Source organism: Pseudorasbora parva, chromosome 1 (assembly GCF_024679245.1).
Source record: "Pseudorasbora parva isolate DD20220531a chromosome 1, ASM2467924v1, whole genome shotgun sequence".
In the NCBI taxonomy this organism is placed as follows: Eukaryota; Metazoa; Chordata; class Actinopteri; order Cypriniformes; family Gobionidae; genus Pseudorasbora; species Pseudorasbora parva.
The window spans coordinates 3440671-3465690 of NC_090172.1; the positions used below are offsets into that span (position 1 = coordinate 3440671).

The 25020-nt window shown below is 38.4% G+C and overlaps 1 protein-coding gene across 2 annotated transcripts; it reads left to right on the plus strand.

Annotated features, from left to right (window-relative positions):
• Positions 1 to 2833: 2833 nt before the first annotated feature.
• On the plus strand, positions 2834 to 22244 carry nqo1 (NAD(P)H dehydrogenase, quinone 1). Of its 2 annotated transcripts, none has more exons than XM_067448209.1 (7): positions 2834 to 3091; positions 12979 to 13123; positions 16115 to 16285; positions 17385 to 17515; positions 19288 to 19401; positions 19485 to 19586; positions 21879 to 22244. In XM_067448209.1, the coding sequence occupies exons 2-7, from the start codon at positions 13120 to 13122 to the stop codon at positions 22185 to 22187; spliced, it is 831 nt and encodes a 276-aa protein (XP_067304310.1). In that variant the 5' UTR covers positions 2834 to 3091; positions 12979 to 13119; the 3' UTR covers positions 22188 to 22244. The 2 variants fall into 2 exon arrangements, with proteins under 2 accessions (XP_067304310.1, XP_067304319.1); XM_067448218.1 differs by having other exon boundaries at positions 16118 to 16285.
• Positions 22245 to 25020: the final 2776 nt, after the last annotated feature.

The window sequence follows — 25020 nt, forward strand, 5'->3', positions numbered from 1 at the left end:
TCTAGCCGTCACAATTTGGGCTTTATTAAACTCAAAAACTCCCTTAACCATTTTTCCTGCTTCTCACACATTTTTGCTTCTTTAATATTTAGATAAAAGAAGTGGAGATATGAAGTAGACTCGAAAAATCGAGGGAGCGAGGTTGCCATATCAGTTGTTATGGTTACCTTCAATGAACACACATGCAGTCATTTATCTACCCATTGTTCTGCGTATTTAAGGTCATGGTTTTCAATCATGGTTTGCTGGTCGTTAATTGTATGTATCTGGATGTTCTGATTTGTTTTCGTTTGTTTTATGCGGTTCTCTGTTATGGATCGTGTTCTGATCTGATGTCTCTGTACTTTACTGTGGAGTGTTGTAATTAAAGCGTGCGAGTGAGTGGATTCCCTCTCAGCCTCTTCCCTCAGCAATCCATATTCTATACTTTATGAATTCTATAGAGAAACTATGACAAAAGGTGAATAAATTGAGTCAATGTTCAGAATGTATTAATTATTATTATGTTTTTAACTATGCTGTGTAACTGTGTTTTGAGGTTTGTTTGTTGTCAAACTCAATTAAAAATTATATATACTTTTAATGATTAAAAAACGGCCACTATTTTATAAAAAAAAAAAAAAATTGTATTTTGAAAAAAATATTTTAGTTTGCCTTGTATATTTTTGATTATATCAGATAACAATTTTAATCTGTCATATGGTCATGTTACCCCACCTATGGGGCATGTTGTCACATTTCACTTCTGTTCTTTCGATCTAAATCAAGAAAAAAGTATACACTGTATTAATGAAACAAAACCACGTACTAGACGTGTGAATTTAGTATGGGGAAAGAAAAAAATAAATACTCTGAACCACAAGTGGATTTACACAAACTGAGAAAATCCAAAAGTTTTAGGTTGTGCTCTCCCCAATGAGATTAGAGGGTTAGTTCACCCAAAAATAAAAATTCTGAATTTTTTGGGAGGAACAGAAAGCTCTCAGCCTAAATATAAAATATCTTAAACTGTGTGCCAAAGATGAAAGGAGGTCTTACAGGTGTGGAACGACATTAGAGTAATTATTATTCTATGATATGAGACTGCGTAGCCTACTAGCCTATAATAAAAGATAATGAATTTCAAACCTGAACCAAATCTTTATTCAAAGATCAACAGTCTGTTAGTCTTTAGTCTGCCACAAAAAACACTAGGCTACATTAAAATCATGAACTCAAAAGTTATTGTGAAAAGAAAAAAACACAATGACTGTTGTAAGTAACAGTGCGTGAATCAGATCTTTCTATATAGCCTACGCTAATAAGCTTAAACGAAAATAAAGAAATAATTGTGTAGTGAAATATTTTTTGTACAGAGCAATTAGCCTACTCCTTTATGAGTGCATCCGTCCTCCTCGCGGCTACAGCAACGGACTTCCCTGCCTTGGGCCCTGGTTACTCAGTACCCTTTATCCCCCCAGTCCCACGCCCCTGACAGCAACTTGCGCTGTCTTTATCTAGGATATACATGAATAGAAACAATAAAACTTTAAATTCACACAGCTATAGCCTACCTAGGTAGTGGAGGCCCGACGTCAGCACCGCCTATAGTTTTTTAAAGGGGCGGTGAAATGCTGTTTCATGCATACTGAGCTTTTTACACTGTTAAAGACTTGGATTCCCATCCTAAACATAGACAAAGTTTCAAAAACTAATGTTGGACGTTTGATGGAGTATTTCTGTGTCAAAAATACTCCTTCCGGTTTCTCACAAGTTTCGGCGAGTTTTTTTCGAGTATGGGTCGACTTGACGTTAATAAGAGCGGAAGGTCCTTGTATGGGCCGTACGGGCTCTTCTCCCGGTAGGGTGCGCGCGCGTGTGACTAGAGCACGCTGTAAACAGTCTCTCAGCTGCAGATCCAGTCGTCCGTGAACGGCGCCGCGCTCCACTTTATTCCTATGGGTGACGTCGAGCGACTTCAACGCTTCAGCACAGCATTCCGGTAAGGCAGCGCTGCATTTGAACCGATTTGAACGCAGAAATGACGGGAAGCTTGACAACATCGTTTCAGTTGCGTCTCAAAATGGATTTACACGCCACTGCTGTCAGGACTTTACCAAATCATACCAAAGAAGTGTGTTTCTGACGGAGCGGTCCCAGCGATAAAGCTTCGATGGTGAGTTAACTTAAACTGCTTCAAATGTCTCTGCTATTGGCTACCGTCGCATGAGTAAACATCAGTAATAGACAACAATCGCGTGCTTCGTCATTCAAATGCGCTAACGGTTACTCCATTGTTGTTCTGTGTATAACGTTACAGTATGCTTGCTACTTCTAAGGTCTAGTCGCATACAATAGTCCATAAACCGAATCATGTCCTCATACTCTGCGAGTAAACACACAGAAATGTGGAGAGGCCATTAAATACAGTAACTTACATACCACAGAGACGGACGTCCTGCTGTTGCCGTTTCTCCTGTTCAATTTATTTCTCCCTCAGATTTGATTGTGGATCATTATCTGTATTAGCTGAGATAGATGGGTTTCTCCACGCTTGAGGACGTCACCGCTTTGCGCGCTTGTCATTCTTTAGCTCCGCCCACTCGATACGCCTCCAGGCGCTCGGTTTTTTCCGGAAAGACTCGGTACAGCCTATATTTCTTTTATAAATATGATAAAACTAAAGACTTTTCGGAGATATGAAGGATGCAATACTACTCTATAGGTACTCAAGATTGACATGAGATTGACTGAAACTGAGTGTTTCACCCCCCCTTTAAAGAACTTAGAAATGCTGCAGCCAATGAGCAGCCGGCGGGGGCTGGTTGCAGGACGCCTCAACCTCCGCAGTATACTTTTTGGGACAATTAGGGATAGATTCGGAATCTATCGGACAACAGTGTAGTTTTCTGGACTGTCCTGATTTTTTCGGGACGTCTGGTCACCCTAAATTATTGACATAATTTTCATTTTTTTGGGTGATGAACGCCCACTCGTCCCGCAGCGTCGCGTTGCGTAGCGTTTAGACCATTCAGCACGCAGAGTGTTCGCACGCTATCAGCTGACGGCGGAGACGAGGGCAAAGAAACTATATCAGAGGTGTTTACATACAGTAAGTGTAAAATTATTGTTTTCGGATAGTTGCATGTATTTATTCTGCTCTGCAGTTACAGATTTGACAGCAGAGACCAGGTAAAGCGCCGTGCTTTTATTAGACTAATAGTTGCAAGTGTGGAATAATAATCTGTGTGCATGAATGTTTGCATATTTCTACTATACCTTATCTGTTTATAATAATGCTTTTCTGATTAAGTATAGTTTATATGCCATAATTTTGTTGTTGAGAGTTTATGTAAACAACTAAACACGGTTTGCGCATGCTCAGTCCAGATTCAAACAGCCTGTATAGCCTACATGTATTAATATTTAATGCATTTATTGACAGTTTGAATGCTTAGCCCATTTCATGTGATAAACAGTATGCAGTGTATCATTCATTCTGCTTTATCAGAAAACAACCACTTTTCTGCATTGACACTTAACGAAATCAAAGTCAACTTGTGTGTGTTGTCAGTAAACTGGTTTACCCTGAGAATCCAGAATATCTGAATATACTAAAAACAAAAACATGCATTCTCTCTGTTTCTCGTTTTAAATGTAAATTAAAAGGACAGCACATTAAATCATTGAGGTATGGTTTTTTTTCAGATGTTGTTGTTTGTTCAGTTTAATGCACACCTTATATATTTTACTGGGGAAAAACAACACAAAGAGAGCGATTTTTATCTTTTAAACGATTTGCATTGCTGTTGTGGCTCTTGCATTTCCATAATTGTCCGGGTGGTATTGGTCTTTATTGCATTGACAGAAGACAAATATAAAACGAGTTCTCTCGGGACATGGCGAGCAGTGAAGAGACTTGACTGAAAGTTTTGTTTGTCATAAAAGGTAGCCAAAGAGATGGTCATGGCAACAGAATAATTCAGTGATGAGCCTCTGGCTCATGTGACATTACTTTGTGGCCTTTGTGAGGCTGGTTTTACACCTGGGGGTTAATTTACACTGCGACTTAAGGGCTTCTTTTCTTCTCTACCTGATCTTCAGCTCCTTTGCACTCAAAGGACACCAAGCCCTTGACAAACCAGTTGGGTGTTTTTAGTAGGACATTAAATATTATTTCCATTAATAAATCTTGTTTCCACTCCATGCATGAAAATATTTGACCCTCCCTGTTTTTATTCTAGCTTTAATCCGCAGAAACTCATTGTGCAAGCTGTTTTTCTCAGCAATTTAAATATCAGTAGCCTATATCCACAATTAAAATGCAGATCACACTAAAAGCAGAAATCCCTGCCATGCAAATAAATGCTTTATAAAATCAGTGTCTAGATGTGGAAATTTAGCTCTTCTATGCGATAGGATCCATCTACAATTGTTTGCGTTTTCTTCCCCTTCTGGATCTACATCAGGCTTTCCGCAGGTCTTAAAAAAGTCTTAAGTTGACCGTCTACAATTTAAGGCTTTAAAATGTCTTAAACTGAAGAATAAAGTCTTAAATTCAATATCGTGGCAATCAGTTAGGGCCCTATGATTTCCACGATGCAGAAAACTGGTACTGAGTCACAGAATCCATTCATTAATATTGAATTTAATGGAGAATGTCACAAAATGTATCAAATTTTGGATTAATAAATCAGAATACTTAAAGTGACAGAACACCCAAAAATGGCAATGCTGTCATCATTTACTGACCCTCGTGTGAATAAGGCATTCACCCCAAAATGGAAAGCACAGTATTTGGTAAAAAAAAAAACACATGCATCATATGGCCCTATTTTTGTTTTTGTTTTGTTAAAATTTTAATAAATTGCTGTTAAATTGTACATGCTTCATGATTTAAATTATTTAGACTTGCTTTTTGGCTAATAACATTAATTTAACCATTAAAACGGATTAAAATAAAAAACTAAAATGGATTTCATAGGGCCTAGATTGTAACGCTCGGGCGTGAAGATGATGATGATGATGAGGATATGGTAAAGGTAATACAAGGTTTATTAACAAAGAAGAAGGCAAGGTGCGCTACAGTGTGCACTTTAACACAGACAAATGAAAAATACAGCTGTGATTAATGTGATCAGTGTCCATGGTGATAGATTGTTGTGGGAAAATAGAAGAAAGAAAGACATAAAACAAACAGAATGTGGTTGCGAAACAGATAAATATTGCATGCAATATCTAAACATCCTTAAATCAAGATACATTTACTTGACATGCAAAATGAAGAAATTAAGTCTTGTCTTCTGAGATATTGAACAAAATGAAGTGAGTTTCTAAGTAAAAAAAAGTGAGTAGCCTACAATTTTATTTATATAGCACTTTTAACTCTACAATGCACAACATGCGTTACACAATAAAAACACAATCATTGAAATACATAATGAAGAGATACACACAATACTGTAAGACTGAAAAAACTAGTATATGCCGAAATGTCTGAATGAAGAACAAAGACTCTCTGAGAAAATAAGGAAATTAACATCTGAACTGTCCCTCACACACCACTGGAGACGCAAGTCTCACCTCACTATCAGCTAATCTACATCTTTCCCTATTGACTCCCTCTCCCCCAATTCATTCCCTCTCTCATGCTGAGATCACTGAAAATGCATCCAGAATCTCTATATTACAATGTCAATCCACACGATCGAGTATCATATGTGTTTGATATCATTTGAAATGTCTCAGTGCGACTGGTACAAATATCTCAACTCCACAGAAGTAAACTAGAACATCATAAATGTTTTAAGGGTTTAAAGATATCTTTCCTTGGTGTATGGTGGGTGTGGCTTTCAGCCATTTGGCCTCTCTTCTAATCAGGTCTATAGGACCTGATCAATGCAAATTCCTATTGTTAACTGGTGTTTCCATTTGAAAGAGTTTCAAATGGTTCTGGGTATGTATCTGGTTTTGGGTATTTAAGGAAATGTTGCAAAGAGCTCAGGGCTCGATACTGTACTCAGGTCAGCCCGTAATGCTGGACGTTTTAACCCATGCAGCATTATGTAACCTTGATAAGTCTGGTATACATCTCATTCTTTACTTTAGGGTATTTGATGTGAAGTATACCTTTGAATTGATTATGTAATTGGCGTTATACATTTACCTGATTGTTAATAAATTGTTATACTTTGATTGATTCTGACTTGCTCTGGAATTATTCAGGTTATGAACGGACATAATTTCAACAAAGGGTTAAACGGAATAATTAAATGTGTAGTTAAACTATTAAATATAAATGACCAAATAACCAATTGGCATTCTAACCTAAATTCTAAATTATAATTAAATGGAGTCAGATAACGAAGAATTGGAATAAAATCCCCTTTTCCCCGCTGAAAAGACGAACGCGCAGCGAACTTCACCCGCCGATCGTTAGCCTCCATTGGGACGATTTGGGCGGCCTTACAATTTGGTGACCCGGCGACGTGATGTTGCAACTCTCTTACGAGCAACGTCTTTTCAGTGAAGTATTGGATTTTAAAAACCAACAAGAGGTTTGAGCTTCTCTTTCTTCAACTGCTGTGGTAAGTACATTTTCATTGCCTTTTAGAACTGTTGAGGGAAAGTTTATCTGCAACTCACACATATAGACACATTTATAGAACGGGTCGGTATACCCACTATAGATCGGAACCGTAGAAATCCGATATTGTGTAAGAATTAGACGTGAAACATGACTTTCCAGGGACAGCACAGCTGTAGTGTAGATGAGGAAATTATGGGAATACTAGGCGTACAACTACAAGATCTCCTCTTTCAATTAAGCGACAAAGGATTTAACATGAAGTGGACCAATAACGAAATTATATCCTGGTATTCTGCTAAGGGCGCGCAACTAAAATCAAAATCAAAATACAAGAGAATTCCCGCTGCAATTGTTTATTTGCTTCGTTGTAACGACCTCAAAACAATGGCCGAGAATGAACGAACGATAACAAATATCAAAGAAATTGAAAAATTGCGATCGGACGAATTACAAAAGTTAAGAGCAAAAGTCGAAGCGGCAGAATACGAGCAACGAGGGTGGGCTAGACAGCGCGAAGAAATGGCAACAAAAATCGATCAGCTCCAAAGAAAACTGCAAACCGGCAATAACTACATATCTGCTCTCGAAGACTGTTGCGATAATGTAGGATTTCCAGTAGCCGCAGTTAAACAAGCAGCACTGGATGACATTTGTGATCTTGAGAATCAAAATGATGATGATGCCGCATTAACATACAAGCCACAGAGAGAAACTCGTAACCGAGCTCCTGTGTTAAGACACGATGAGCCAAAAGAACAATGCCCGGTAAAGACTCGCACAAAGTGTAATGACAAACTCCAAAAGAAGTCAAAACCTGCTGCAAAAACTGAGACTTTAAACTTCAGAGATTGTAAAAGTCTACGTAATGTGGAACCATTTCAATCATTAAGTCTAGGTGCTAGATGTAAAGAAGTGGATTCTAAAAACACAGAAGCAGAAAAGTCTAAGGCAAAGATTCAAGATCTTCAAACACAGCTAAATAAATTACTAACTGAGCTGTTAGCCCTGACTGAGAAGTGTAAAAATCAAGAGGAGACCATTGCAGATCTCAAGGCTGAACTAGTAGCTAAAAAGTTCATGCCTCCCAAAACGCTTAACAGTGATGGGACTAAAAAGCATGTTCATTTCTTAGATGAGGTGACTTGCTCTAATGAATCTGAAATGTTTAGTTCAGAAAATGCATGTGCAACTCGAGGAAGTGTGCCTATTTCAGTTCTTAAGGTGATGCAGCACTGCAATAGCCCAGAGTCATGTACCAGACCGCATGGTGCTCAAGCATTAGAGAGTCATGAAAATCCTCAAACTCCAGGAGAACAAAGCAGTCAAACCTATGGCAAAGAGAACAGGTTTTGCAGTTCCTGTCAGAAAATAGGCCATTCAGAGGTAACATGCTGGTCATTGGGCAGGGGTCGACCGCCACCTTATTTTCAGAAAAACAGGAAATTCCTTTCTAAGGGTAAAGATAATCGCTCATTTGAAGGTACAACTCTCAGTGAGCTAACTGCATTGTTCATGCAAGGTCTTCACCTATTAACCTCACTTGCTGGTGGGCTAGTAGCCTAATAGCAATGAGTTTAATAGTTAAAACATCCAAATTGCAGTGATCCTGCTTGTATTTTCAAATTTGTAATTGTAAATAAACGTGCGCATTGAACACACATAGTTGTTTGTGTTAATAAAAACACCTAGGCTATTTAAGTTTATTCTTTAAAAAAAAAACAAGATTGCTTTACTGTAAGTGTATGAAACACTTAGGATAAAGGTTGTAGATGCTATGCATTCTAGACCATGTATCTTGTAAAAACAGAATAAATGTGTTTCTATGTTGAATTTGTTTGTCTCCCATGTGGAGCATAGAATTGCCATGTGGCTACAGTGTTATTTACAATTGCATTAACCATGAAAATACTATAACGTATGTTGTGTTAATAACTCAGGTGATCATGTACATCCATGACACCACAAGACTACGCTCAGGTTAGTAACATGGACTAAAACACAGTTTTTCGGTGGAGCATTAAAGCACACCAGGCTGATGTTTTAGAGCTCCGACTAACACATTGGCGTTCAGATACGTAGACTTGGACTGCGGGTTGAAAGACTAAAGACGTCTTCCGTTTAGAACAATAACAAATTGTTAGACCAATCTAAATAGGGCAACCCTAATTCCTGATTGTTGTAATCTTGCTCTAAATTACGTAGACGTGGAAAACCACGGCATGATTATAGAAAGTCACCATTAGAGATAGTAAGTTGGTCACTTGATTCTGTGGTGGTGGTCATGGGCCTCTGAATAAAAGCAATTTACATTAATTACGAGAATTCAAATCCAAGGGGACTGAACAAAAATATCTTGGAATGATCAACGTGTAGCACGGGCGTCCAAGATATCAGTCGTATAGCCTCTACTGAATGACCAAGACTGACGAGTTTGCGAAAGAGATTGTACTCTGACCGGTGCGAGACTCAATGTTATCGGAATCTTGATTACTGAGTATAACACAATGTATAAGAATTGAATTGAAAGAAAATAGAAACCTAAAGTTAATGATTAACATAATCATTTAAAACCTTTTCATTTTATGGAGTCAGATGAAATAACGAGGTAATACATATAAATACATGTATTGGATTTAATGTTGTTGTGTTGCATTGGTTCAATTCCCAGTGCCAAAAGGGAGGGGTTGTGCTGTTATCTTTTGCCTTTACAAGAACACAGCTAGAGCTACATGTGTGGCACTGATAATAGCAAACCAATTCACCGTCACCGAGGTGCAACACCTAAAATGCAGAAGTACCTAATTTTTTTTAAAGGTCACAGAGACCTCAATTAATCAAATGTGTGTGTGACATCGTAAGCAGACAACACCAAAACAGGTGAATTAATTTCTGCCCACAGATCTGACTGTAAAGAGAGCAACTGGAAATAAAGCCATGGGAACCAACCCATTGGAATTCATGACAATATGAGCGATAAAAGCTCTGATTAATTCAGAAAAATTCTCCAGCAGAACTGGGGTCTCTAATGCTCACAGCAGACTGTGAAGGCTTGACTGTAAGAACAGTTTTAAGGTGTCACACACTTTACTAAAACAACAGCAACAATTCAGACCTGGCCGATGAAACTCTGTTTCATGTGACAGCCAGGATGAAAATTGCATCAGGCATAATAGTGCCATTCAAATAAGTCCAAACCTGACTGTGAAGCTGTTGATAATGTCAGAATTAACTGTGATTCTCTGCATTATTTTTGTCTCAGGTTTACAACTGCAATTCCTTGGAGAATGGACGCTGGAAAGGGGCTAACACCCCAAAGTGGGCAAACTCAACAATGGAATTGTCAGAGCAACTTGAAATGAGGGAGATGGGTGCGAATACACTTGATGGGGTCATTCACACTTCACAAAATGTATACATGATCTCCCAGTGTAGCACTGGAACTAAATTTTGCAACACAGATTGTTATTGATAAGACTCCACCCATCTCCCAAAAACAAACACAGAACACACACTTTCTTCACTACACCCTCATATCACCTGAAACAGATCAAATCTATCCAGGTTGTACACTACACATCATAGATGGCATAGAGTCCAAAAGTGTTACTTCACTAAAGATCTATTGTCCATCTTTTCACACCAACAGATCCAAATAGCTTCAAACACACAGGACAGTAGAGTTGGTCACATGATGACAGTCTATTAAAGACACACATAGCAAACGCTATTCACTACATCCTACCAACTCATAGGACTGCTCACTCACACACACACACACACACACAGACACAGACACACACACACACACACACACACACACACACACACACTCTCCACACTCTCACACACACACTGTGACAAGGAATACACAATCCACATTATTGTAGGACTAAACATATTTAGATCTGCCTTAATTGCATTGGAAGATTCCTAAACAAACACAGTGGTTATTATATATATATGTATATCTTCATAATTGTGATTGAATATTATTGATGTTATTATTATATGCATATCATCTATTTTAATATATAAACTGCACTGACTTTTTGCTGCATTTCCTTAGGTAATCCAGACCAAGAATACTTAAATTCCGCTGTCACTTTATCCCAGTGATAGTGAAGAATTAGGTGATTAAATATATTTAATCCACCCCACCAATTATGACCTTGAAAAACACTTGAGAGAAGGTGTACCAATCGCACTGCTGACATGAACCCACATTGTTTTTTCTTTTATGTTTTCTTGCATTATATGTTCTTATGCATTTCTCTACGGTTTTAAGTTCATCAGTGTTCAGTCGTTAAGTGGACATTAAGACTCTTTTCAGGTGTCAACTACGGAGAAGCCTTCCACCTATTGAAATCTACCCAGTGAACCACACCATTGGAGGTGTGAGGATTACACAAGGAGCGTCAGATTATCGGGAAGGTGCAGAAGCAGAAGCTTCCCCATGAAGAAGTGACACGTTAACTGAACATTCACCAAGGTCCGAGACTGACTCTATGAACATGCTGTGCTGAACCACAGGTAGAACACCTGAACACATTCACCCACCAGCTGAAACTCAAGCTACACACACCTGGTGAGACGGTGTCCTGCAGGTGAACAAAGAACCTTCCAAAGGGCTCTGCAGCTGCTAAGACAATTTCGTCATCTCAAGGATTGAACCAACGTCTAACCAACGTCTAACCAACGTCTAACAGTGATCCCATAGGACCACCAGAGTTTGACCCATTGGGATCAAGAGGTGGAACTGTAAGACTGAAAAAACTAGTATATGCCGAAATGTCTGAATGAAGAACAAAGACTCTCTGAGAAAATAAGGAAATTAACATCTGAACTGTCCCTCACACACCACTGGAGACGCAAGTCTCACCTCACTATCAGCTAATCTACATCTTTCCCTATTGACTCCCTCTCCCCCAATTCATTCCCTCTCTCATGCTGAGATCACTGAAAATGCATCCAGAATCTCTATATTACAATGTCAATCCACACGATCGAGTATCATATGTGTTTGATATCATTTGAAATGTCTCAGTGCGACTGGTACAAATATCTCAACTCCACAGAAGTAAACTAGAACATCATAAATGTTTTAAGGGTTTAAAGATATCTTTCCTTGGTGTATGGTGGGTGTGGCTTTCAGCCATTTGGCCTCTCTTCTAATCAGGTCTATAGGACCTGATCAATGCAAATTCCTATTGTTAACTGGTGTTTCCATTTGAAAGAGTTTCAAATGGTTCTGGGTATGTATCTGGTTTTGGGTATTTAAGGAAATGTTGCAAAGAGCTCAGGGCTCGATACTGTACTCAGGTCAGCCCGTAATGCTGGACGTTTTAACCCATGCAGCATTATGTAACCTTGATAAGTCTGGTATACATCTCATTCTTTACTTTAGGGTATTTGATGTGAAGTATACCTTTGAATTGATTATGTAATTGGCGTTATACATTTACCTGATTGTTAATAAATTGTTATACTTTGATTGATTCTGACTTGCTCTGGAATTATTCAGGTTATGAACGGACATAATTTCAACAAAGGGTTAAACGGAATAATTAAATGTGTAGTTAAACTATTAAATATAAATGACCAAATAACCAATTGGCATTCTAACCTAAATTCTAAATTATAATTAAATGGAGTCAGATAACGAGGAATTGGAATAAAATCCCCTTTTCCCCGCTGAAAAGACGAACGCGCAGCGAACTTCACCCGCCGATCGTTAGCCTCCATTGGGACGATTTGGGCGGCCTTACAATACAAAATATAAAGTATACACAAAAGACATCACTGAACACTAGAAGCACGTCTAAGACATTCAAACACAGATACACATTAAAATGTTCTAACATTATCCTTAAAACAAGAACACATCTGTCAATGGATATGAAAATATTTGTATTAAGTTGATTTTTCTGAACCCTGAAAAAGAACATCACTTTCTTTGCAGTGTAGAGAAGGTTTAGTAAAAGTTATTTAAATATTGTAGTGTTTGGGAGTATAGCTGTTCAAACTTTAAGCTATTTTGTCAAATTTAATTTAAAAGTCGTTGAAATTTGTTGGGAATTGCTAATTCTGTGCTTCATGCAGAGAACATATTGTTGTATTGTGTTCCCTTCAGTTTATTCCTTCGTTTTTTTCTTGAATTGGTCTTAAATGTACCTTCATAACACCTGCAGAAACCCTGGACATGTACTTACTAAAGGGTTAGGGTTTGGCTGAGGGTTAGCTGTGATTATGCATAATTTACGGCATGTAACAATGACATTGCAAAATCAAGTGTTGTTTAAATTGGGTCATGTGTTATTTCACACAGAGCGGCATTCCATTAACACCCATATTTAACCAGATTGCCACCGAGATGTCCCTTCATTTGACCAATCATTCAACCCGCCTTACAGGTTATACACTAACTGAAACCTGAGAGGAAATCAGACACCGCTTCGCACGCGAGCGCTGGAAGAGTGAGAAGAGCAGCTCGAACGAAAGCCAAACACTTTTCTCTCTTCATCCCGCTGCACAGTTGGAGATTGCATGCAACAATGGGTGAGAATCCTGTACTCTTTTATAAGTATATATGTGTGTTTTATTGTGTGTCAGTTAGCATTTGATTAACTTCATTCATTCATGTTTTTTTCTTGTATTTGTTTAGTTATTTAAAAGAGGACAATGTACATTAATCAACATTACGATAATGTAAATGTACCCGAGTTAGCTCAAAAGTGCTCATTCTCATCGGCAGTCCTCCAGCCAAGTGTACAGAAAGGCAACCTTAAAAATAATCACAATTATAAAATCACAAAATAAAATTACATATAAGACATTACGGTTCGCAAATACAATTAATGTAACTTAGTTATAAAATATATAAATACACCGAAGGAATTAGTGTCCACAGATTTGGTTCAGAGCGAGCCATTTTTTTCATTCTTCTTGAACGAAGAGAACGACAAAGACTCTCTAATGGTTTCCAGTACGGTGTTCCATTGTTGACCTGCCTTTACGGAGAAAACAGCCTGACCAAAAGCAGATAAAACAGTCCTTACTGCTCCTCTTGTTACCCTAACCTCACTTGATCTAAACTTTACAAAGTCACATAAGCCCCTTTCACACTGCGATTCCGGCAAATACACGGATAATGCAACCCGGCATTTGTTCCCGGGCCGCTAGATTTGGTCCATTCACACTGCCAGAGAAATACCGTAATATGTGCGCTTTCACACACAACCCGTAACGGTCCCGGATCGAGTTGACACGTGACATCCTGATGTGACGTATAACGGCGAGCGATCTCAGCTTCAGCGCGGATAGTAAGGAGCTCCGTGGTCTCGACTTGTGTCCAGTTTGCGCTCATTTCTGCTTGTTTAATTTTAGTTTCTTCTGTATACGAACACACTCTGCGTTTAAAACACCGACGAGCTCTTCTGGCACTGCAGGGTTGTATTATTGAAAAAACAAGCTATAACTACGTACACGTTGCGGCATTAGTTTTGGCTTTTATTCACACAGCGCTCGTCCCGGGTCAAATCCCGCAATGTTACTAGGTCCCGACCCGGGTTCAATTCGGTAATCAATCCCGGGACGTGGTTGCTTTCACACAGAAGGCGACCCGGCAATGCTCCGGGAATATTGCGGGTCCGACGTGCAGTGTGAAAGGGGCTTTAGTGGAAGAGGTGCTAAACCACGTCTGACTTTATAAATTAAACAAATATTGTTAAATTTAATGAGATTATCCCTGGTAAGTACACTGTAAAAAAATGTAAAACTAAGTAACCTTGTTGCCTTACAAATGTGAGTTAATTGAAATAAAATTTTTGAGTTAATACAACAAACATTTTTTGAGAATCAACAACCTTTATTTAAATATTATTAAAAGATGTTGTAAGCATATTGGGTAATTGTGTGTTTTATTTGTAATTATGCAGTGAAACAAGCCAAATTGTGTTATTTTCATAATTTATCTTTTTTTGTGTGTGGTTCAGATACAATAATATTTTGAGTTTCTATTTATTAAACCAATTTTCTTCATTGTATCAACTCTAATTTTTAACGTCCATAAACTCAAAATTTTAAGGCAACCAGGTTACTTACTTTTTTAAGTTAAACCAGCAATATTTTTTTACAGTGTATCTGATATTTACTTAAAGCTGCAGTCCGTAACTTTTTGCACTCTAGTGGTTAATTAGCAGAACTGCATGCGTCTTGCGGAAGAACATTGCAGCCGGATCTACTTCTCTCTGTTTATGTCTATGGGCGAGTCACGCAGGGACTGTGCTCCTCCGCAGCGGTACCTACCAGTCTGGCCTGAAATAGTCCCAATATAAATACTTATTATAAGTGTACCATAAGGATTCAGAGTAAGACAAAAACACGGTTTGGAAAATGGATTCATGTTATACAATTTCATAACATAATTTTTGTAAATCTTGAACACAAAAAAAAGTACTGACAGCAGCTTTAAAATACTACAGTGGTGGTAGCGGTATGGTTTTTTCTCCAGTATTTTTAATGCTTGTTTTTATAAAGTTTCTATTGGTTTTATCGTTGATACATGAATATGATTCATGTATCAGCCATATTCATCTGGTAAAGGGAAAGTTCTTGGAAAAAATTAAAAATTCTGTCATTTTCTCAAACAAACCTGTATGTTTTTCTCCTACACAAAACGTTTTTGATGAATGTTGGAAACCAAACAGATTTGCTGACCATTGTATTCTGGGATAGAACAAATGTTTTCTTTTATGTTTCACAAAATAAAGAAAGTCACAAAGAGAACGTAACTAGGTCAGTGATAATCTCAGCCACAAGGACAATCCCAAAGAATAGTGGGGGAAAATCAAAGGAAAGGCTCCACTTGCCGATTTTTGGAATGAAATTCAAAGTATTGTGCACAACGGGGCCAAAGACACACCTTAAGTAAACTCTCCGCCACTCTCACAGTGGATGATTGCGGAGAGGAAAAAAGTGTTTGTTTTGAACATTGATGGAGTGTAACTACACTGTAAAAAATTTGTGGTGGTTTTTGTTGGTTTAACTTAAAAAAGTAAGTAACCTGGTTGCCTTAAAATTTTGAGTTTATTGAAATTAAAAATTTGAGTTGATACAATGAAGGAAATTAGTTTAATTAATAGAAACTCAAAATATTTTTTTATCTGAACCACATAAAAAATGTGATAAATCATCTGAATCATCAGAAATAACAAACACATAATTACCCATTATGCTTACAAAATCTTTTAATAATATTTTAATAAAGGTTGTTGAATCTCAAAAAAAATGTTCATTGTATTAACTCAAAATTTTAATTTCAATGAACTCAAAATTTTAAGGCAACCAGGTAACTTTTTTTCTTTCTTTTGAACACCAATGAATTTCACACCAATGATATCTCTCTCTCTCTCTCTCTCTCTCTCTCTCTCTCTCTCTCTCTCTCTCTCTCTCTCTCTCTCTCTCTCTCTCTCTCTCTCTCTCTCTCTCTCTCTCTCTCTCTCTCTCTCTCTCTCTCTCTCTCTCTCTCTCTCTCTCTCTCTCTCTCAGCAGCACAGAAGACGGCACTGATAGTTTATGCCCACCAGAGTCCGGCCTCGTTCAACGCTGCTCTGCGAGATGTGGCCGTCCAGGCTTTGACAAAGCAAGGCTATAAAGTCCTTGTGTCGGATCTCTATGCTATGAACTTCAAAGCCTCTGCCACTGCAGATGATATTAAGGGTACACACACACACAGCCTCTGCCCCTAAACCTACCCATCACAGGAAACATTCTGCATTTTTACTTTCTAATAAAAACTCCTCCTGTGTGATTTATAAGCCTTTTGAAAAGTGGGGACATGGGTAATGTCCTCATATTTCACCCTCTCCTGTAATACCTGTGTCATACCCATGGCATTATACACATTTGTGTCCTCATATGTCACAAAAACATGCCCACACACACACACTTCACACGTATGCACTTTACACGCACATTTTTCAGACTACTTCATCTCTGTATGCGACACAAAGCGGGCAGAATGCTGGATCTCACGAGCCGTAAATGACGAAAATATCCACCGATTTGACCCTCAGGTCAAACATTACACTGCAAACATCTTTATGAGATCTGTATGAGATTTAATGCACAGCTAGCCGTCGATCATCTCATACTTTACTCACACCTTCCAGCCAATCAGAATCGAGTATTCAGACAGACCCTGGTATTAGAACCATTGGGTGCGCGTTTACATGCAAACCAGTAAACTGACAACGCAAGTAAACCGCGTTTACATGACTTTATTAATAAACCGGGTCAAAAATAATAATGTCCGTATCTGACTCAGAGTAAAGGTTACTTTGGAGTAAATGCTCCAAATGTTACGTCAGATTGTGATGTTAAATAAAGCGTGTCAGCAGGAGATTTGCGGCTCATACTCTTCTACTTCTGCCGCATGAGATGAGAACACATCTTTACAATTTTCTGGGTCTTAAACGAGTCTGCGTTTGTGATGTATGTCCTTATTTCATGTAAAACGCTAGCTCGCTCTGTCTGGATGCGTTTAAATCTGCTCTAAGTTTGCGTTTTTGTCACCTATCACTTCAATAAACCAACAGAAAGCAGGTTAATGCGTTTACATGCAGCGCGAAATTGGGGTAAGAGGCAAAAAACGACCTGTCCCGACCGGTTTATGCTTACGCCGTTTATGACCTTACTCCGATAAAAGAAAAACGGGTTACCGCGTTTACATGACCATGTTCGTTGTCAGCTTATTAGGCATAATCGGCTTAAGAACGTGCATGTAAACGCACTCATTGTTGCTCTGTAACTCTCACAGGTGATCTGAAGAACCCGGAGCACTTTGTGTATAATGATGAGATGATGACGGCGTGGCAGGGCGGCCGATTGAGCGACGATGTTGCAGAAGAACAGCACAAGCTGGAACAGGCGGAGCTGGTGATCTTTCAGGTGACAGCGCCCCCTAGTGTGCCAGATAGGGGACAGCGGGGCACAAACTAACGCTTTCTGACGGTCTCAGTTTGTGTAAATCCACTTGGGGTTTAGAGTATTTATTTTGTCCCCACATTTCACTAGTTCACGCTTACATCAAATTAAATAGAGTAAAGATTATGCGTATTTGGCGTGCTGTCCGGGCTCTGGGCTCGGAATTTGGCCTGAACCCAGAGTACCCCCCCACCCACCCTATCTGCACGTGCTCCTCCCGAAATTTTGTTAATAAAAACTTCACTAATTTCACACATCTAGTACAATTATGTGGTTTTGTTTCATTAATACAGTGTTTACTTTTTTCTTGATTTACCCCGAAAGAATGGAAGTGAAATGTGACGACGTGCCCCATAGGTGCGGTTCATTATAACATGAGCTAATGACAGCCGGAGACACACTGCAAGCGTGGCGTTTCTGCTGCGTGTCAGCCGCGGGGCGGCTGCGCGGCATTTTCTCTGTCTTTGCACACCAAAAGCCTGTCTGACGCGGCGCTGCTGCTGCTGGGAAGCCCTATACTTCATGTTAAATATAAATATATTGCCTATTGATACAGCAAAGAAAACGTCGGCAGTAGCCTATTGACCATACAGATCTATGGTATTGACGGCAAAATAGGCTACAGAATATTTCGTTCTGTATTGACAGGTTTAATATTTCAAAATCGATAATGTTGTTTTTTATTATTACAAGTAGGCCTATCTGCCTTTATGTTAACCTTAAGACTTTCAAACATGAAAATGTCATTTATTAATATGTATTTGTGCCAAAATGGCATATAAACATCTTTTCCTATGCTATTTTGCCTAGAAACGCTTCCAACACGCTCGCATGTCGTGTGAAAAATAGGCGTCTCTTCTATTTGAAGCATGCACGCGTTTTCCGCGCGGCTGACGCAGGCAGTATGCAAGCTCTAACCGGTTAACATGGGAGCCGAAATAAAAACGGACACGCCACGCAGCCGAGACGCTCACGGCACGCTTGCAGTGTGTCCCTGGCCTTGTCATTAATTCCTCCTGTGGTTGGACACCCGTCAGACCTCCGTTCATCTTCAGACACAGATGGAGATATTAGTGTTGAAATCCGATGGCTCAGAAAGGCCTTCATTGACACCAATGTCATTTCCTCTCTCAAGACTTTTTTCATCATTAAAAATACACACATTTTTGAGTTTGACAAAAAACACATGGCTAATACAGCTATATGGCATAGTTAAAAACAGAATAATAATGAATAATTCCTGAACATTGACTCAGTCTTTATTTACCCTTTTCTCATGCTTTCTCAAAAGAATTCATAAACGTATAATATCACATTTTTTAATAAGGCCTCATTGTAACGCGACTGGGATCTTCTTCTGTTAGATCAGCATTAAAGAACGATCTCAAGTGTTAAATAACAGAGAGAAGATTACAATAATATCAGATTTGTCTTATTTTACATAAACACAAAAAACAGAGATGAATTTAAACTTAAGTCAGAAATGTACTTGTGCTATGGTAAAATAAATGTTCAGTGATATCTTCCAAAGATTTTTTAATTTTGGCTCTATTTTTTTCTCTAAATAGTGTTGATATGGCCAAAGTTTGGTCATCCTGGCATGTGTGGAAAGTGTTAAACCATGTGTGTTACAACTAACCCCGCTTAAGGTTGTGCCCCGCGCTCACCTGCTCATGTCAAATTATACATTTCTCCTCGATCGCAGGACAATAATATGATGTGGTCTGTGTTTCCAGTTCCCGCTCTACTGGTTTAGTATGCCTGCCATCATGAAGGGCTGGATAGACCGAGTCTTGATTCAAGGATTCGCCTTCACTATGCAGAAGATGTATGACAACGGCATTTTTAAGGTCTGAATCTCCTGCCACAAAGGCTCTGTGATTCTAATGGTCATCAGATTTAGTTAAAATATCATCCACCTTTCCCACACCAGGATAAGAGGGCGATTGTCTCACTCACCACGGGGGGAACGGAGTCCATGTATCTGGCCGACGGCGTCCATGGAGACATCAATGTTCTGCTTTGGCCTTTACAGGTGAGATAAACGCTTCTTATCACGAGAAAGCACTTTTTTGTGTTTGATTTTTCAGTTCAGTGTTCTAGTTTCACAACTTCCCAAACAGACCATTTATTCAAATTAAGCTGTTAAAACAAATCTTTGTGCAAATTTGTCAGAAAGATAAATTAGACCATTAGAGCTGCCAGATATCCTGAATGAAAGAGTCATCCCGGATCAGTGTATTAAATCCATATGGAATGCAGTTTGTCATATATTTTAGACTTTCATACCCAGTGAGCTTCAGATTAAAGGGATAGTTCACCCAAAAAGGAAAATTACCCCATGATTTACTCACCCCTCAAATCATCATAGGTCTTTATGACTTTCTGTAAGTGTACTAATTGTTGGCGATTTTAATATCCATGTAGACAATGAAAAAGACGCATTGGGATTGGCATTTAGAGACATTCTAAACTCTATTGGAGTTAGACAACACATATCAGGACCCACTCTTCACCGTAATCATACTTTAGATCTAATAATGTCACATGGAATAAATGTTGATACTGTTAAAATTCTGCAGCAGAGCGATGACATCTCAGATCATTACCTAATATCATGTATACTTAATTTACCTAAGGCTGCAAAGCCATCCCCTCGCTTCAAATATGGCAGGACGATAACCGCTGCGACTAAAGATTGCTTTGTGCATAATCTTCCTCATCAGTTCCATCTCCTCAGAATTAAAGATAGCCAAGAGGGACTTAATTTTTGATTATAGGACCAAATTTTTAATTATTGGACAGAAAAGCTCCACAAGTAGTAACCGAGAATACTGTCTAACACTTGATGACTGCTCTGTCAAGCCCTCGTCGTCAGTGAGGAACCTGGGTGTGCTCTTTGATACCAATCTCTCATTTGAAAGCCACGTTTCTAGCATCTGTAAAACCGCATTCTATCATCTTAAAAATATATCTAAATTACGGCACATGCTTTTAAATGCAAAATGCTGAACAGTTAGTACATGCGTTCATGAGCTCAAGGCTAGATTATTGTAATGCTCTACTGGGTGGTTGCCCTGCTCGCTTAATAAACAAACTCCAGCCGGTAGATAGATAGATAGATAGATAGATAGATAGATAGATAGATAGATAGATAGATAGATAGATAGATGGATGGATGGATGGATGGATGGATGGATGGATGGATGGATGGATGGATGGATGGATGGATGGATGGATGGATGGATGGATGGATGGATGGATGGATGGATGGATGGATAGATAGATAGATAGATAGATAGATAGATAGATAGATAGATAGATAGATAGATAGATAGATAGATAGATAGATAGATAGATAGATAGATAGATAGATTATTGTAATGCTCTACTGGGTGGTTGCCCTGCTCGCTTAATAAACAAACTCCAACTAGTCCATAATGCAGCAGCTCGAGTTCTTACTAGAACCAGGAAGTATGATCATATTAGTCCAGTTCTGTCAACATTGCACTGGCTCCCTATTAAACATCGCATACATTTTAAAATCTCGCTTATTACTTACAAAGCACTAAATGGTTTAGCTCCCCAGTACTTAAGCGAGCTCTTAACGCATTATACTCCATCACATCTATTGCGGTCTCAAAACTCTGGCCAGTTGATAATACCTAGAATATCTAAATCAACTGCAGGCGGTCGACCCTTTTCCTATTTAGCTCCTAAACTCTGGAATAGCACCCCGACTGAGTCTGGTTTCTCCCAAGGTTTAATTTTCTCCATCATGCCCTGAAGGAGTTTTGGTTCCTTTGGTCGCCTTTGGCTTGGCTTGCTCAGTTGGGGACACTAAAATTATGATTAAAGTTATTCAACTAATTATACAAATAAAATGTATGAATTAGGTCTTATTTAATTCTATAAACTATAATACTGATCTGCCAACATTGTCGCTATATGATAAATTAAAATAAGCTGATAACATCACTGTTTTCTCCAGTACGACTGTACAGCCAAATCTAATTTTGTTGCAATATTATCCTGTTTGACACTGTGAAGCTGCTTTGACACAATCGTGATTGTAAAAGCGCTATATAAATAAAGTTGATTGATTGATTGATAAAAGTGCATCCATCCATCATAAAAGTGCATTAATACGGTCAAAGAAGCATGTGATTTTTGGTCTCAGTTCATGCATTTTTCATAAAATTACTATACATTTTACTTCTAGTTATTTAATTCTAAGTGTGGCAGATGGATATGATATCACATCTTTGAAAAAACATTTGAACTAATAAAGGAAACTAGATCAGTTGATGTGTTTTGTCTCCCACAGAATGGCGTGCTGCGGTTCTGTGGGTTCCAGGTCCTCGCGCCGCAGATCTTCTGGTGTCCGGCGCACTCGCCCGCGGCCGCGAGGAGTGAGATGCTGGAGGCGTGGCGGGAGCGGCTGAGCGCCTTGTGTGCAGAGAAGCCTCTGACCTTCGCTCCATCCGAATACTTTGACCTCAGCTTCCAGGGAGGATTCCGCCTCCGGCCGGAGGTCAGGGAGAAGTGTGCCTCTCTCACTCATGGCATCACCACAGCTCATCATTTAGGAAAACCTCTTCCTCCAGACAACCAGACCAAAGCTAAAGAAAACTGAAGGATCCGCTGCTGTAAAACTGACATCACTCATGCCTTAAAGGGTTAGTTCACCCAAAGATGAAATGTCTGTCATTAACTCCTCCCCCTAATGTCGCTCCACTCCCGTCAGACCTCCGTTCATCTTCACACACAGTTTAAAATATTTTATATTTAGTCCGAGAGCGTATGCAAGTGTATGCACACTATACTGTCCATGTCCAGAAAGGGAATAAAAACATCATCACAGTAGTCCATATGAGACATCAGTGGGTTAATTAGAGTCTCTTGAAGCATCCAAAATACATTTGGGTCCAAAAATAACAAAAACTACGACTTTATTCAGCATTGTCTTTTCCGCATTTGTTTTCAATCCTCAAATAAAGATTCAAACGGTTATGAATCAGCGAATTGATTCATGATTCGGATCACATGTCAAACTGCTAAAATCACGTGACGTTAGCGATGCGAATCATGAATCTAATTGTTTTTATTAACTTTCGGGACATGGGCAGTATAGTGTGCATACACTTGCATACGCTCACTGTGGTAAACTGTGTGTGAAGATGAACGGAGGTCTTACGGGTGTGGAACGACATTAGGGGGAGGAGTTAATGACAGACATTTCATTTTTGGGTGAACTAACCCTATACGGACTGTATTAGTTTTAACATGGGGAGGTGGGGGTAAAGTAATTATTACCAGACGTTCTCTGTGATTTTAGTTTAGTTTTTAAATCTCGGTAATCATTACGGACAATGTCAGTAAAGATTACGGAGACTTTTACCTTCTGTAAAAAGGTCTGGAAAAATGACCTTGGGTAATACTAATCTCGTTGGAACTGACCCGCTGTAAAAATGTATGGTAATATCCCGTCATTTCCTGATTAAAAGTGTTTTTTTTTTTTTAAAGCGCGTTTTGCAAGCATGGAGGCACTTGAAGAAGCATTCGGTTGCATTGTAGGTGGAGGGACAACTCTGTGGCAAACGTCCAGTACTATTTAAAGCAAAAAGAAGATCAAAAGCACTTATTAGAGGCACAACACTTCTTTTAGCTCTAGGAAAAAAAAGTGTCTTTTACCAACACAATTCAATCAGAAGCGTTAGACACACACACACAAACATTGTGTTTACTCACGTGATAACAGTAAGCAACATCATGCACACATGACGACACAGAGGTTACTGTAGTGTGTAAAGCGAGTTACTCCTCCCACTTCTGCTAGTTTTACTGAGACGTCTTATCCCGTGCGAATTGGCCATTAATATTACAGACGTCCTGAGGTAAAATGACTTTACCCCCACCACCCCATGTTAAACTAATCCCGTCTGAATAGGGTTTTAGATAACCAGCGTACTCTACCAGCAGTAAGCAAGTGATTAATGTGACTATTAAAACAATCAATACAATGTATTTTTACTGATATCTCTTGTTATTTTAGTAGTTATACTCATATACTCAACCACATGTGGGCCGGATCTATGTTGCTGTCTGGTGCAAGCATGGAGGAACTTAATGAAGTAACTTGTCAAATTGTGATTATTTGACTATTATTGGTGATTTGAATGTTATTTTTTTACTCCTATCTGGAAAATTGGTGCATTTTAATGAGTTTACGCATCTGTTGTGTTGTGATATGAAGTTTTACTCGATTTTGATTACAAATATCCAAAATAAATAACTGAATCTGAAACTACGGTTTTGTTTTGGATGTTTTTTTTTTTCTCCTTGTTCACAGAATCTCAAGATTTATTATTTATTCTTTGTATGATGTAACGTGAGCACAAAACATGCGTCTCACGGGTATATCTGTGGCAATAGCCAATGATACATTTAATGGGTGGAAATTATCCATTTTTCTTTTATGCCAAAAATCATTAGGATATTAAGATCATGTTCTTTGAAGATATTTTGTAAATGTATTATTAGTAGTAGTAATATACATTGCTAAGGATTTAATTTGGACAACTTTAAAGAGATTCCCTCAATATTTAGATTTTTTTTGCACCCCCATCATCTGACAACTGAATACATAAACTGTGCATTGATGTGTGGTTTGTCCAAATATTGTCCCATCCTAACAAACCACACATCAATGCACAGTTTATTTATTCAGTTGTCAGATGATGCATACATCTCAGTTTCAAAAATGGACCCTTATGACTGGTTTTGTGGTTCAGCCAGAGTCACACATATTGTGTTAATAAATTAACAATAAAAACATGTTGGAATACTTTCAGGCTAGGTAACATATATCTGGAATGTTCTCCCAAATATAAAAAAAGAAAAAGAAGATTCTCTCATTAATGTAATTAATGTAATTTTCATTCATAAATGCACATGTATGAAGACAAAACCACATTTGTCTGTATTCAAAAGAGACTTTATTTGTAACTACATTGCTTCTACTTTCCATAACACTTTATATTAAGTATAGTGTAATAATGCAGTGCTTTAAACCTTTATTGGACATTAATATCATTATTATTAAGAGTTCATTAAAATGTTTACAAATCTCTCTCTCTCTCTCTCTCTCTCTCTCTCTCTCTCTCTCTCTCTCTCTCTCTCTCTCTCTCTCTCTCTCAATTCGTCTATTAAGAACTAGTAGTTTATTAATTTAATAACTAATTAGCAAATGATATGTAAATAATGTATCACACCATACTTATTATAAAGTGTTACCCATTACTGGAATGTATGAAAATAAAAATAAACAAGTTCCAGAAATGTGTTGGACTAATAAGAGACCTCGGTTTTTTAGAGCAATGAAGAGATGACTCCTTATTTTTATTTCATTCCAATATATGTAATTTCCTTGCATTATTTAACTGATACGTGCCTTTCTTAGAACGTGT